Source organism: Mercenaria mercenaria, chromosome 18 (assembly GCF_021730395.1).
Source record: "Mercenaria mercenaria strain notata chromosome 18, MADL_Memer_1, whole genome shotgun sequence".
Taxonomy (NCBI): Eukaryota; Metazoa; Mollusca; class Bivalvia; order Venerida; family Veneridae; genus Mercenaria; species Mercenaria mercenaria.
This window is the reverse complement of record NC_069378.1, coordinates 36,892,441-36,907,295: the sequence shown is the minus strand read 5'-3', so window position 1 is coordinate 36,907,295 and position 14,855 is coordinate 36,892,441. Positions and strand designations below refer to the sequence as shown.

At 35.1% G+C, this 14,855-nt stretch overlaps 1 protein-coding gene across 2 annotated transcripts in view; it reads right to left on the bottom strand.

Annotated features, from left to right (window-relative positions):
- The window catches only part of LOC123537942 (bax inhibitor 1-like), a 146,600-nt gene that overhangs the window by 121,942 nt on the left and 9,803 nt on the right, over positions 1 to 14,855 (bottom strand). For both annotated transcript variants that reach the window (XR_008368496.1, XM_045321887.2), the window contains exon 2: positions 3,686 to 3,794. Coding sequence is in view for 1 of the 2 variants with exons in the window: in XM_045321887.2 (XP_045177822.1) it covers positions 3,686 to 3,794 (109 nt within the window). In the remaining variant the exon portion in view is untranslated. The remainder of the gene's footprint in view (positions 1 to 3,685; positions 3,795 to 14,855) is intronic.

Below are 14,855 nucleotides of genomic sequence, written 5' to 3'. Positions count from 1 at the left end.
TCAGGATCGGCAGATATGAGCTGAAGGGGTTTGGTTCCCTCACCCCTTCCAGCCCATATCAACCTCGACCTAATAACACTGATATCAAAAGACAGTAGCCTGTTATTCTCTAATTAAATGCAACAGTTATATTGCTACATCGCTATAATTAGACTAAGCAACAAATAACGAATATTCATAAGTACAAGGTCAATACTTAAGGACATTGTTTTATTTAGTTACATTTTCAAAACTCCATTACACTACGTGATACATATACTTGTACGCTTTATTGATTATCATGTTCTTACTGTCATCTGATGTTTGCAAGGTGCTCGCTGAAGGCCAGGAATTCCGTTTTATTATAAACCGAAAAACCCTTATCAGAAATGGTAGACAAATGTTTTTATTTTTGATTTATTAGGACAACAACGATTTTTGACAGAATTCGATGAAAAAAAAACATTGTTAGAACATCAAATATGCAACGTAAAGGTGAATATAGGTAAATGTTTGATTTTATAAATTCTCACACCATAATGTGTGGGTCAGTCGCTTTCACCAAAGTGCGGACGCGGAAGGGCGCCGATGCCGGGTCGAGTAGGATAGCTCTACATACTTCGTACAGTCAACCTAAAAATGATGAAAGAATACAAAAGATGTTGACACCTTGTTATTTACAGCACAATTGGTATAAACTATGACCACTTTACAGCGTGAAATTTCACACACGCATTAATAGATGAGGCACATTAATTAAGATTAATTAGATTTAATTGACAATAATTGGTCAAATCTGAGCCAGTAATAAATTAATTACATGTATTTGCTCTAATTGACTTTTGTCTTAATTAATAACAAGAGCCCAAAGAACATTAAATGCCCCCCTTCATGCATTCAGTAACTGCACTAGGAATAGAAATTATTTGGTCACTGTGTACTGGACGTTGGATGTACTGACCTCAGATCAATAATTATGGGTCATTTACCAGTCAAAAGTGACCTCAAAGTCAAATGTGATCTTTGACCAACCAACGCATTCTCTAGGTATTTGGCAAAAAGGTTCTACTTGACCTTTGACCTACTGACCTCAAAATCAATAGAGGCCATCTGCTGGTCATGATCAACCTCCCTATTAAGTTAAGCGATCCTAGGCCCAAGTATTCTCAAGTTATCATCTGGAAACGGTTTAACTGTTCCGTGTTAGTGTGACCTTGACCTTTGACCTACTGACCTCAAAATCAATAGGGTTCATCTGCTGGTCATGATCAACCTCCCTATTAAGTTAAGTGATCCTAGGTCCAAGTGTTTTCAAGTTATCATCCGAAAACGGCTTAACTGTTCCCGGTTACTGTGACCTTTACCTTTGACCTACTGACCTAAAAATCCTTAGCTGTCATCTACTTGTCATGAACAACCTCCCCATCAACTTTCATGATATTAGGCTCAAGCTTTCTCAAGTTATAATCCGGACACGGTTTAACTGTTACGGGTCACTGTGACCTTAACATTTGACCTACTGACCTAAAAAAATTGTTACAGGTCATCTGCTGATTATGATCAACCTCCCTATCAACTTTCATGATATTAGGCTCAAGCATTCTCAAGTTATCGTCCAGAAACTGTTAACTGTTCCGGGTCACCATGACCTTGACCTACTGACTTCAAAATCAATATGGATCATCTGCTGGTCATGATCAACCTCCCTATTAACTTTCATGATCCTAGGTCCAAGCGTTTTAAGTTATTGCCCAGAAATGGGTAAACTATTCCAGGTCAATGTGATTTTAACATTTGACTTACTGACCTCAAAATCAATAGGGATCATCTGCTGGTCATGGCCAACCTTCCCAATCAACTTTCATGATCCTAGGCCCAAGCATTCTTGAGTTATCATCTGATGACGGTTTAACTGTCACTTTGATCTTAACCTCTCATTCTCAAGTTATCGTCCAGAAACTGTTAACTGTTCCGGGTCACCATGACCTTGACCTACTGACTTCAAAATCAATATGGATCATCTGCTGGTCATGATCAACCTCCCTATCAACTTTCATGATATTAAGCCCAAGCATTCTCATGTTTAACTGTTCCAGGTCACTGTGACCTTGACCTACTAACCTCAAAATCAATAAGGGTCATCTGCTGGCCATGACCAACCTCCCTATCAACTTCATGATCCTAGACCCAAGTGTTCTTGAGTTATCATCCGGAAACCGATTGATCTACCGACCAACATACCCCTCCTTCTCCGGGAGGCATAATCAGTTTTAAATTTGTTGATTAATTAAAATTATAATCAGGCACAACCCTGGTCTACAGTATCTATAGGACATTTTTGCCTACAGTTTTTAGTACCTATAGCATAACAAACAAGAGCTGTCTCCGTAGGATGACACATGCCCCCAATGGCACTTTGAATGAATAGTTATGGCCGATGTTAGAGTTTAGGACCTTTGACCTATGGAGCTGGGTCTTGCGCGCAACACATCGTCTTACTGTGTCACACATTCATGCATAGTTATTTTAAAATCCATGCATGAATGACAAAGATATGGACCGGACATGCCCATCAATGCACTATCATGAAAAATGATCTTTAACGTCTAAGTGTGACCTTGACCTTTGAGCTACGGACCTGGGTCTTGCCTGTGACACGTCGTCTTACTGTGGTACACATTCATGCCAAGTTATTTGAAAATCCATCCATCGATGACAAAGATATGGACCAGACATGCCCATCAATGCACTATCCTTTAACATCTAAGTGTGACCTTGACCTATGAGCTACGAACCTGGGTCTTGCACATGACACGTCGTCTTACTGTGGTACACATTTATGCAAAGTTATTTGAAAATCCATCCATCGATGACAAAGATATGGACCGGACACACCCATCAATGCACTATCCTTTAACGTCTAAGTGTGACCTTGACCTTTGAGCTACGGACCTGGGTCTTGTGCACTGCACGTCGTCTTACTGTGGTACACTTTCATGCCAAGTTATTTGAAAATCCATCCATTGATGACAAAGATATGGACCGGACACGCCCATCAATGCACTATCCTTTAACGTCTAAGTGTGACCTTGACCTTTGAGCTACGGACCTGGGTCTTGCGCACTGCATGTCATCTTACTGTGGTACACATTCATGCCAAGTAATTTGAAAATCCATCCATCGATGACAAAGATATGGACCGGACACGAAAATTGCGGACAGACTGACAGACCGACAGACAGACAGACGGTTCAAAAACTATATGCCTCCCTTTGGGGGCATAAAAATGTTGGATGTGAATGAATTAGCATATCCATTTGTCAATACAGCAGTACTTTCAACTATCTGTCAACCTGTATTGTAAAGTTTGTTTGTTTTGGGTTTAACGCCGTTTTTCAACAGTATTTCAGTTATGTAACGGCGGGCAGTTAACCTAACCAGTGTTCCTGGATTCTGTACCAGTACAAACCTGTTCTCCGCAAGTAACTGCCAACTTCCCCACATGAATCAGAGGTGGAGGACTAATGATTTCAGACACAGTGTCGTTTATCAAATTGTCACGGAGAACACACGCCCAGCCCGAGGATCGAACTTGCGACCCCGCGATCCGTAGACCGACGCTCTACCTACTGAGCTAAGCGGGCGGGTGTGTATTGTAAAGAAAACATGAAAGAATTTTATCAGATATGAAAACTGTAGTACTTACACTGATGATTCCAGTGAAGAGGTGGACATAGGCACCTGCAGCAGCAGCCAGCATTGAGATAGAGAGGGTGCCATAAACTTTCTTCAGGTGCTTCTGCACCCGTGTCTCCCTGTAACAAACAAATAAACAAGAGGGTCATTGACCCTAAAGCGCTCACCTGTGTACAAGGCTTCAAGTGTGTTTGTATAAGTACAGAGTTAGGTTTTTTCTATGTTAGCCTATATTATATACATGTCACACACAATTTTCAACCTAGGGCAATAATTCAAACAATTATGGTAGACATTACAAATCTGATATCACATACCAAATATCAAGGCTCTAGCTATTATAGATTCAGAGAAGAAAAGGCCATGGCAGCCACGTTCTTTGACGAATTGGAATAATTTGAACAATCTTGGTAGAGGGTCACACAAGAACCATTTGTGAAGAAGATTTTTAAAATTTCCACTATATACATATAGGGAAAAGTGACCACACCTCCTGCGGCCATGTTTTTTGACGAATCAAAATAATTTGAACAATCTAATGGTAGAGGGACACACAAGGACCACTTTTGTAAAATTATTCTAAAATCGGGGAAGCAGTTTCACACAAGAAGATTTTTAAAGTTTCCACTATATACATATAGGGAAAAGTGACCACGCCCTCTGGCGGCCATGTTTCTTGACAAATCAAAATAATTTGAATAATCTTGGTAGAGGGTTACACAAGGACCATCTGTGTAAAATTATTCAAAAATCGGGGAAGCAGTTTCACGTAAGAAGGTTTTTAAAGTTTCCATTATATACATATATAGTTTTTGACCCAACATGACCAAGATTCCAATTTGTCCTAAAGATCATCAAGTTTAACATTCTGACTAAGTCTCATGAAGATATAGTCATAAATATGGCCTCTAGAGTGTTAACAAACTTTTCCTTTGATTTAACCTGGTGACCTAGTTTTTGACCCCACATGACCCAGATCTGAATTTGACCTATAGATCATCAAGATTAACATTCTGACCAAGTTTCATTAAGATAAGGTAAACAAGAGGACCATGATGGTCCTGAATCGCTCACCTCTTCCCACATGACCAAGTTTTGAGTACGACGTCGTTTTTTCTATTATTTGACATAGTGACCTAGTTTTTGAACTCATGTGACCCAGTTTTGAACTTGACCTAGATATTATCAAGATAAAAATTCTGACCAATTTCCATGAAGATCCATTGAAAAATATGGTCCCTAGAGAGGTCACAAGGTTCTTCTATTATTTGACCTATTGACCTAGTTTTCGAAAGTACGTGACCCTGTTTTGAACTTTACCTAGATATCATCAAGGTGAACATTCTCACTAATTTTCATGAAGATCTCATGAAAAATATGGCCTCTAGAGAGGTCACAAGGTTTTCCTATTTTTATACCTACTGGCCTAGTTTTTGACCGCTAGTGACCCAGTTTCGAAACTGACCTAGATATCATCAAGGTGAACATTCAGATCAATTTTCATGAAGATCCATTTAAAAAATATGGTCTCTAGAGAGGTCAAAAGATTTTAATAATTTTAGACCTACAGACCTAGTTTTTGACCGCAGTTGACCCAGTTTCGAACTTGACCTAGATATCATCAAGATGAACATTCAGACCAACTTTCATACAGATCCCATGAAAAGTATGGCCTCTAGAGAGGTCACAAGGTTTTTTTTATTATTTGACCTACTGACCTAGTTTTTTAAGGCACATGACCTAGTTTTAAACTTGACCTAGATATCATCAAGGTGAACATTCTGACCAATTTTTATGGAGATCCATTCACAAGTATGGCCTCTAGAGAGGTCACAAGGTTTTTCTATTTTTAGACCTACTGACCTAGTTTTTGACCGCACATGACCCTGTTTCGAACTTGACCTATATATCATCAAGATGAACATACAGACCAATTTTCATATAGATCCCATGAAAAATATGGCCTTTAGAGAGGTCACAAGGTTTTTCTATTATTTGACCTACTGACCTAGTTTTTGACGGCACGTGACCCAGTTTCGAACTTGACCTAGATATCATCAAGGTGAACGTTTTGACTAATTTTCATGAAGATCTTGTGAAATATATGGCCTCTAGAGAGGTCACAAGGTTTTTCTATTTTTAGACCTACTGACCTAGTTTTTGACGGCACGTGACCCAGTTTCGAACTTGATCTAGATATCATCAAGGTGAACATTCTGACCAATTTTCATGAAGATCTTGTGAAATATATGGCCTCTAGAGAGGTCACAAGGTTTTTCTATTTTTAGACCTACTGACCTAGTTTTTGAAGGCACGTGACCCAGTTTCGAACTTGACCTAGATATCATCAAGATGAACATTCTGACCAACTTTCATAAAGATCCAATGAAAAATGTGACCTCTAGAGTGGTCACAAGCAAAAGTTTACGGACGCAAGCACGGACTGACAGACGGACACCGCGCGATCACAAAAGCTCACCTTGTCACTTTGTGACAGGTGAGCTAAAAAATGTATAAATTGTAAAACACATTATCTTGATAGCATTCAAAGCTTGGGTCCGCGTAATGATGCCCCGTAAGTCTGGTAGAAGCGTAATGTATATATACATTTAATACCAGTGGTAAAATTCTTGCACAATGACATTTTTTTATGGAATATAAATCATTATCTTTCATAAATTAATGAAAAATATTATTTTGTAAATGGTAAAACATATTATTTGTACAGCATTCAAACCTCAGGTCGGCGTAATGATGCCCTGTAAGACTGGTAGAATTGTAATGTATGTATAAATTTAATACCAGTGGTAAAATGCTTGTACAATGAATGACATCTTTTATGGAATAAAAATCATAATCTTTCATAAATTGATGAAAAATATTATTTTGTAAGTGGCAAAACATATTATTTATATAGCATTCAAAGCTCAGGTCAGCGTAATGATGCCCTGTAAGACTGGTAGAATAGTAATGTATGTATAAATTTAATACCAGTGGTAAAATGCTTGAACAATGACATCTTTTATGGAATAAAAATCATTATCTGTCATAAAATGATGAAAAATATTATTTTGTAAATGGTAAAACATATTAGTTATATAGCATTCAAAGCTCTGATCGGCGTAATGATGATGCCCTGTAAGACTGGTAGAATCGTAATGTATGTATAAAATTAATAACAGTGGTAAAATACTGGCATAGTGACATCTTTTATGGAATATAAATCACCATCTTTCATAAAATGATGAAAAATATCATTTTGTAAATAGTAAAATACATTAAGATAGCACTCAAAGCTCAGATTGGCGTAATGATGCCCTGTAAGACTGGTAGAAGCGTAATGTAGGTGTAAATTTAATACCAGTGATAAAATACTTGCACAATGACATCTTTCATGGAATATTAACCATTATTTTTACATAAATTAATGAGAAATATTATTTTATATGCGGCTAAACACATTATATAGATCACAATTAATTCCTAGATTATCATCCCCGCCCGCCCCCTCTTTTTTATGCCGCCCCGACCTTTTTTATTTCTCTCTCTCTCAAAAAAAAAAAAAAAAAAAAATGTACGAACCGCGATAGGGTCCCGTATATTTGTTTTCATGCTGCCACAAAATACCATTGATAATGCGGTTTTTTTTTTTACAAAAAAACCCTGGGACCAGCCCCGACACACAGGTATAGACGACTTTCCAACTTCAAACCAAAACAAATTCGCCATTTTGGTAAAGGGAAATTACTCTCCGCGCCTACTGTCTACGCTAAAATCTAAGATTGCCGTTACCTTCCCGTACAAGATCGAGTAGTTTAAACTTTATTTTTCTTTCAAACAAAATTAATTTCATATAAATTTAAAAGTATTTTGATGAAAGTAATATTAAAAATCACAAATATTAGGATACTTATAAAAAAAATGGAAATTATTTTAACCGAGATCAAACTGTGAACAACAAAATTGACACGAGGTGACAAGCTAATTGACGATAATTACAGCCAGGTTATCTGATCATAACAAAAGACTATCACACCTTTTGTTATTGGTTTGAATTGAGAAGCTCATGTCATTTTGAACGATACCATTCCGAAATACTGAAACAGTTGCTTTCTATCTATTCAAAATATTTAATTAAAAAAGAAAAAAAAAAACAAATATAACAATATTTTTAGTCGTCCCACCTCTCCCGCTCCCGTCGGGTTTCTCCCGATTCTGGATGTAAAACCCGATCAACCCGATAAGAAGTCCAAATCTCCCGATTTTAGAAAATCAAACAACGAGAAAAAAAGATTTAATCCTTTACAAATATTAATCCTCGCTAATAACGAATCTGTGAACAACAGTTTTCGGACATTTTCACACCTATTTACCCCTGTTGATTGTTGTTTATTGCATTGATATAACAAAGCCAGGTGTTGATTAATGTGTCACAACTGAAACAGGTATTTAATTTTTCTATCAATAATATCCCGCCCGCTTAGCTCAGTAGGTAGAGCGTCGGTCTACGGATCGCGGGGTCGTGAGTTCGATCCTCGGGCGGGGCGTATGTTCTCCGTGACTATTTGATAAACGACATTGTGTCTGAAATCATTAGTCCTCCACCTCTGATTCATGTGGGGAAGTTGGCAGTTACTTGCGGAGAACAGGTTTGTACTGGTACAGAATCCAGGAACACTGGTTAGGATAACTGCCCGCCGTTACATGACTGAAATACTGTTGAAAAACGGCGTTAAACCCAAAACAAACAAACAAACTATCAATAATATCAATTACAATCAAATTTAGATCAGAAAACATATTGGTCCTACCTTTTTCTACAAGTTTTTGAAATCGAAAGTAGATTACCGCGGTGCCGATTTTGATAAATATTTCTTTTAAATAATTTTAGTAAGAGAAGATGTCAAGGTAAATATTAATATCAGGTGCTGTTAAATGCTGTTAAACTGTCTTTGCATCATAATAGTTTGTCAAACACATCTTTAAATTGGAGATATGGGCAATGTTTACAAAAGCGTAACAGTATCCGGACAGACAATTTTGGATATCTAGATTTTAAAATAATTTTACTAGTTTTATTTTCGAGGAAACCAAGTGGGTTCATCAAAGACGCAGGTCGATCCAGTTCCTAAATAGAATGTTGAATTGTTGATAAATGTAATATGAGAGTAGAAATGAAAGTCAACAAGTTTGTTTTTACTTTATTCTATTTTTGCCATTTGTCTTGACTTGTACTTTGGGGTTCAATTTATGTATAAATAGCTGTCATTTTGAATATATAAGGCTTCATTTTGTGAGTTTTAACTGAAATAAATCTCATGTTAAATAAATTGATGAAAAGGACCATTCAGCTGAAATCCTAGGAGTCTGTATGTACACTTTTGCTAATTTCAAGAGTCAAAATACCCGGTCCGGGTAGTTGTTTTAACAAGAGCTGTCCGTAAGACAGCCAAGCTCGACTATTTGAAATATTGTCCCAGAAGCAGGAAAATATTACCCAAAAAGGTTAAATATCAAAAGAGTTTTAAGTTCAAAAGGGGGAATAATTTGACCAAAATGCATATCAGTTATGGGACTTGCTGCTATCAACTAGTTTTATAACCCCGAAGGAACATGTGAAGTTTCAATTCAATATCTGCATTAGTTTTGGAGATAGAAACTTGCATGTAAAACTTAACCAGAATTTTCAAAGTCCAAAAGGGGGCATAATTTGCCCAAAATACATGCCAGAGTTATGGGACTTGATCCAGTGAGGTTAGTAATTGATCTAGAAAAAGAAAAAATAACTTTCAAATCTATATGCCTTTTAGTAATAGCTGTATGTACTTGCACGCAAAACTTTAACCAGAATTTGCTAAGTCCAAAAGGGGACATAATTTGGCCAAAATGAAGGTCAGAGTTATGGGACTTGCTGCTATCAACTAGATTTATAACCCCGAAGACACATGTGAAGTTTCAAATCAATATCTGCATTGGTTTTGGAGATAATAACTTGCATGTAAAACTTTAACCAAAATTTTCTAAGTCTAAAAGGGGGCATAATTTGCTCAAAAAACATGTCAGAGTTATGGGATTTGACCCAGTGAGGTTGGTAATTGATCTAGAAAAAGAAAAAATAAGTTTCAAATCTATATGCCTTTTAGAAATAGCTGTATGTACTTGCACGCAAAACTTTAACCAGAATTTTCTAAGTCCAAAAGGGGGCATAATTTGGCCAAAATGAAAGTCAGAGTTATGGGACTTGCTGCTAACAACTAGTTTTATAACCCCGAAGACACATGTTTAGTTTCAAATCAATATCTGCATTAGTTTTGGAGATAGTAACTTGCATGTAAAACTTTAACCAAAATTTTCTAAGTCCAAAAGGGGGCATAATTTGCTCAAAATACATGTCAGAGTTATGGGACTTGACCCAGAGAGGTTGGTAATTGACCTAGAAAAAGAAAAAATAAGTTTCAAAGCTATATGCCTTTAACTGATGGCTGTATGTACTTGCATGCAAAAACTTAACCAAGGTGTGACGCCGACGCCGACGCCAGGGTGAGTAGAATAGCTAGACTATTCTTCGAATAGTCGAGCTAAAAATAAAAAATAAAAAATAAAATTCTCCCCCCCGCCCCCTTTTTGACCAAAATTTGGATGATAATCTAGGAATTAATTTATTATGGCCTAATGATCACCAGTAAAGTCTGTAGAGGTGTAATGTATGTATAAATTTTATACCAAAGGCTATATATAAAAATACCCGCTGAGTGACAAGTTTTATTGAGTACAAAAAAAATCTATGGTAAATTGATATTAGATATTAAAAAAAATATATAAGGTTATACTTGATCAACTAAAATTATATTAATATCAACTTAATTTCCTAGAAGTTACACTATTACTGATGTGAAAGTCATAATTTGAACATTTTCTTGAACATAGGACAGTTTTGACTTAAAATACCTTTCGTGTTAATTGAGATCCTAATTGGCGCGGTCTTTTAATAATTTCAGTGTTGTTTCAAACCGACATATTTTTGTTAATCAAATATGACACGTGTGACATACACGGTAGCTGATTAAAGAAGACATGTGTGATATCCACTGTAGTAGCACGTTATCGTTCCTGCGCTTGATTAACAAACATTCCTCGATAGTGCGATATAATTTTGATTTAATCAAATATGATAATGGTTTTTAAGAACTTGATCCGCGGTATCCTTTGAAAATATAAAGGCATTTAATGGCTTTATAATATATAGAAAATGATCCTGAATAAGACTTTTAAAGAAATTAACAAAATCGCAAAAAAATTAATGCTGTCTATAAATAACTTTTCATTGCCTTAAAACAGCCCTTCTTCTTGTCTGTTGATACTTCTTTGTAGTTAGACATTTTTATAAATTCCTTAATTGTAATTCATAACATGCTTGAATATATATACTGAATTAGTTTTACATTTTCTTGTTTCTAGTTTTAGGATCAAATCATAAATATTATTTGCCGAGTAATTATAGACTGAAAATGTAAAGTAATATATAGAGGCGTAATGTATATTATGTATTTTTTTTCACCACAGCATTGATGTGTTCACACATAAGCAATGAAATGACCGCAATATTTATTTACTAAATCTATTTATTAGAGATTTAAAATTACCAAGACATCACACTCTTTACTAGTTCCGACTTTTATGTCTTTGTCAAAAATAACAACGGATAAAAACGGTAAACGCAAAGTCTATGAAATATGGAAAATGTTTTATCAATGTTATCAAACTTTCATAGGTATTTGATATTTTCTGTGTGACTAATGCTGTGTATTTTTCTTACGTATTCGAAAGTTTAATTACATAATATTATGCATCTGACTTTGAATCCTTACTGTCGTATCTTCTTGAACTAGATTTAAAATATCTGTGAATTCTTCCCCCAAATCTTAAGAAGATCACATGAAATAAGTCAAACGCAACTGTATAACACCTAGACTATTAATAATACATTTTCGAAAAAATATATTTAGTGTTATACTTAAATCAACTACAATTATATCAATATCAACTTAAATTCCTAAAAGTTACACAATTACTATAATGTGAAAGGTTCACGCAATTATTTCCATAATCAACACATTCACGGTATCGTATTTCACAGGTAACCCAACACATTTTTTTCAAAAAATCGGCGAGGTAGAGTTATTGTTCTTGCACAATGCACTTCCTCCCAATCTGTTCTATCAGTGTGTGAAGTTTAAAGAAAAACCCTCCAGTACTTTTGGAATTATGCTCTGGACAATATTTTTTGAAGAAAATAAGATAAAGGGGAATAACTCAAAAAATAGGCAAGGTAGAGTTATTGTTCTTGCACACTGCACTTCCTCCCAATGTGCTCTATCAGTGTATGAAGTTTGAAGAAAATCCCTCCAGTACTTTTGAGTTATGCTCCGGACAAAGATCATTGCGGACGGACTGACAACATTTCTAATATCCCCTTCGCCTTTGGCGGGGGGATAAATAAAGTGTCATATATGGTCATATAGGTTCATTGAGCAGTGTGTAAATATCATATTTATTTTTATATGTACCATATTATTGTTGTTAAACATAAAGTTAAACGCACATGTATGTTGAGATTAAATATCCTAATGCTACGATTATATTTCTTATCTTATCTGTATAAAAATGTATTAAGATCTACATGTTTTGTCATTTTTTTCTTTTAAATATGATACTTTCATTTCACAATTGATATTAAACTAATAGACTTTTAGCATGTTTAATAATGAGTTTGAAATGTTATTAAATTCGCGCGTTTGTATGTTTAACATAATTATAATTTATAATCTTTTTGGAGCTTCTGGAACATTGTTTAGGACGGATAACACCAAACCGGAAGTGACTACACAGTGTTACATGTGAAGTAGTCCAAAATGTAGTTCCATGCTATGGATGAAATCTGGTATAATGAGTGACATGAGGAGGTGACAGTTAAATTTTTGGCTTATGTTTATTGCTTATAGTATTGAGAATAGATCAAGACCATTTTCATTGTAAATTTCTTGAAATAAGTTTTATTCTTTGCGAAAAATCATTCATCTACCTACGCGTAACTGCTAAACGGCTGTTTTCATGGGGGCATTTTTAGAGGGTGATGTTTTTCAGAACAGATTATCTTTCTTATATACAACATAACATGTCAATATTTTTCTATTTTTGATAAGAAGACACGTTATACTAAATGACCATATATGGTTTTCATATCATTGAAATGCTCTAAAGTGCTGAAAATGAGTTCTGAATGTTTTGTTATTAATATGAAATAAATAAGGAATTGAATTGGTAGAATGTAACCTATAAGTTGTGCAGGGTAAAAACTGAAACTTGTTTAGATGTGCTGTAAACAGGCTAGTTTGGCCAGATTATGATAGAAGATGACAATTTCAGTGCAATTTAGCAGAGAAAAAGAAGAAAAACTAAAAATATTTCAAAATCACTGTTTTGGGTGTATTTTTTTCAAAAAATGCATATTTATTGACTAAATATTGGTAAGTTATCGGTGTCAGGGGTGAGTTTGGGTATATTTTACAGTAACAGTGTGTGATTTGAGTGCAGTTTATGGTAAAACTTGATAAAATATGGCAAAAATAAGCTCAAGCAAGGAAAAGTGGCCAAAAATGATGTCGCGACAGCTTTTTTCTAGGAAATTTGGCGCGCTAGCATACATTACTGAAAAAGCCATAAAACCTTGAAAATTGATTGTATCAAACTGAAACTGGTATTTTTTTCATGCATTTAGGTTACTGGTACAATTGAAGTGAAAATAACACATTTTGAGTATGAAAAATTTTCCTTTAAGGACGGATTCAGCAAACCGGAAGTGACTACACAGTGTTACACGTGAAGCAGTCCAAAATGTAGTTCCATGCTATGGATGAAATCTGGTATAATGAGTGACATGAGGAGGTGACAGTTAAATTTTTGGCTTATGTTTATTGCTTATAGTATTGAGAATAGATCTAGACCATTTTCATCGTAAATTTCTTGTAATAAGTTTTATTCTTTGCGAAAAATCATCTACCTACGCGTAACTGCTAAACGGCTGTTTTCATGGGGGCATTTTTAGAGGGTGATGTTTTTCAGAACAGATTATCTTTCTTATATACAACATAACATGTCAATATTTTTCTATTTTTGATAAGAAGACACGTTATACTAAATGACCATATATGGTTTTCATATCATTGAAATGCTCTAAAGTGCTGAAAATGAGTTCTGAATGTTTTGTTATTAATATGAAATAAATAAGGAATTGAATTGGTAGAATGTAACCTATAAGTTGTGCAGGGGTAAAAACTGAAACTTGTTTAGATGTGCTGTAAACAGGCTAGTTTGGCCAGATTATGATAGAAGATGACAATTTCAGTGCAATTTAGCAGAGAAAAAGAAGAAAAACTAAAAATATTTCAAAATCACTGTTTTGGGTGTATTTTTTTCAAAAAATGCATATTTATTGACTAAATATTGGTAAGTTATCGGTGTCAGGGGTGAGTTTGGGTATATTTTACAGTAACAGTGTGTGATTTGAGTGCAGTTTATGGTAAAACTTGATAAAATATGGCAAAAATAAGCTCAAGCAAGGAAAAGTGGCCAAAAATGATGTCGCGACAGCTTTTTTCTAGGAAATTTGGCGCGCTAGCATACATTACTGAAAAAGCCATAAAACCTTGAAAATTGATTGTATCAAACTGAAACTGGTATTTTTTTCATGCATTTAGGTTACTGGTACAATTGAAGTGAAAATAACACATTTTGAGTATGAAAAATTTTCCTTTAAGGACGGATCAAGCAAACCGGAAGTGACTACACAGTGTTACACGTGAAGCAGTCCAAAATGTAGTTCCATGCTATGGATGAAATCTGGTATAATGAGTGACATGAGGAGGTGACAGTTAAATTTTTGGCTTATGTTTATTGCTTATAGTATTGAGAATAGATCTAGACCATTTTCATCGTAAATTTCTTGTAATAAGTTTTATTCTTTGCGAAAAATCATTCATCTACCTACGCGTAACTGCTAAACGGCTGTTTTCATGGGGGCATTTTTAGAGGGTGATGTTTTTCAGAACAGATTATCTTTCTTATATACAACATAACATGTCAATATTTTTCTATTTTTGATAAGAAGACACGTTATACTA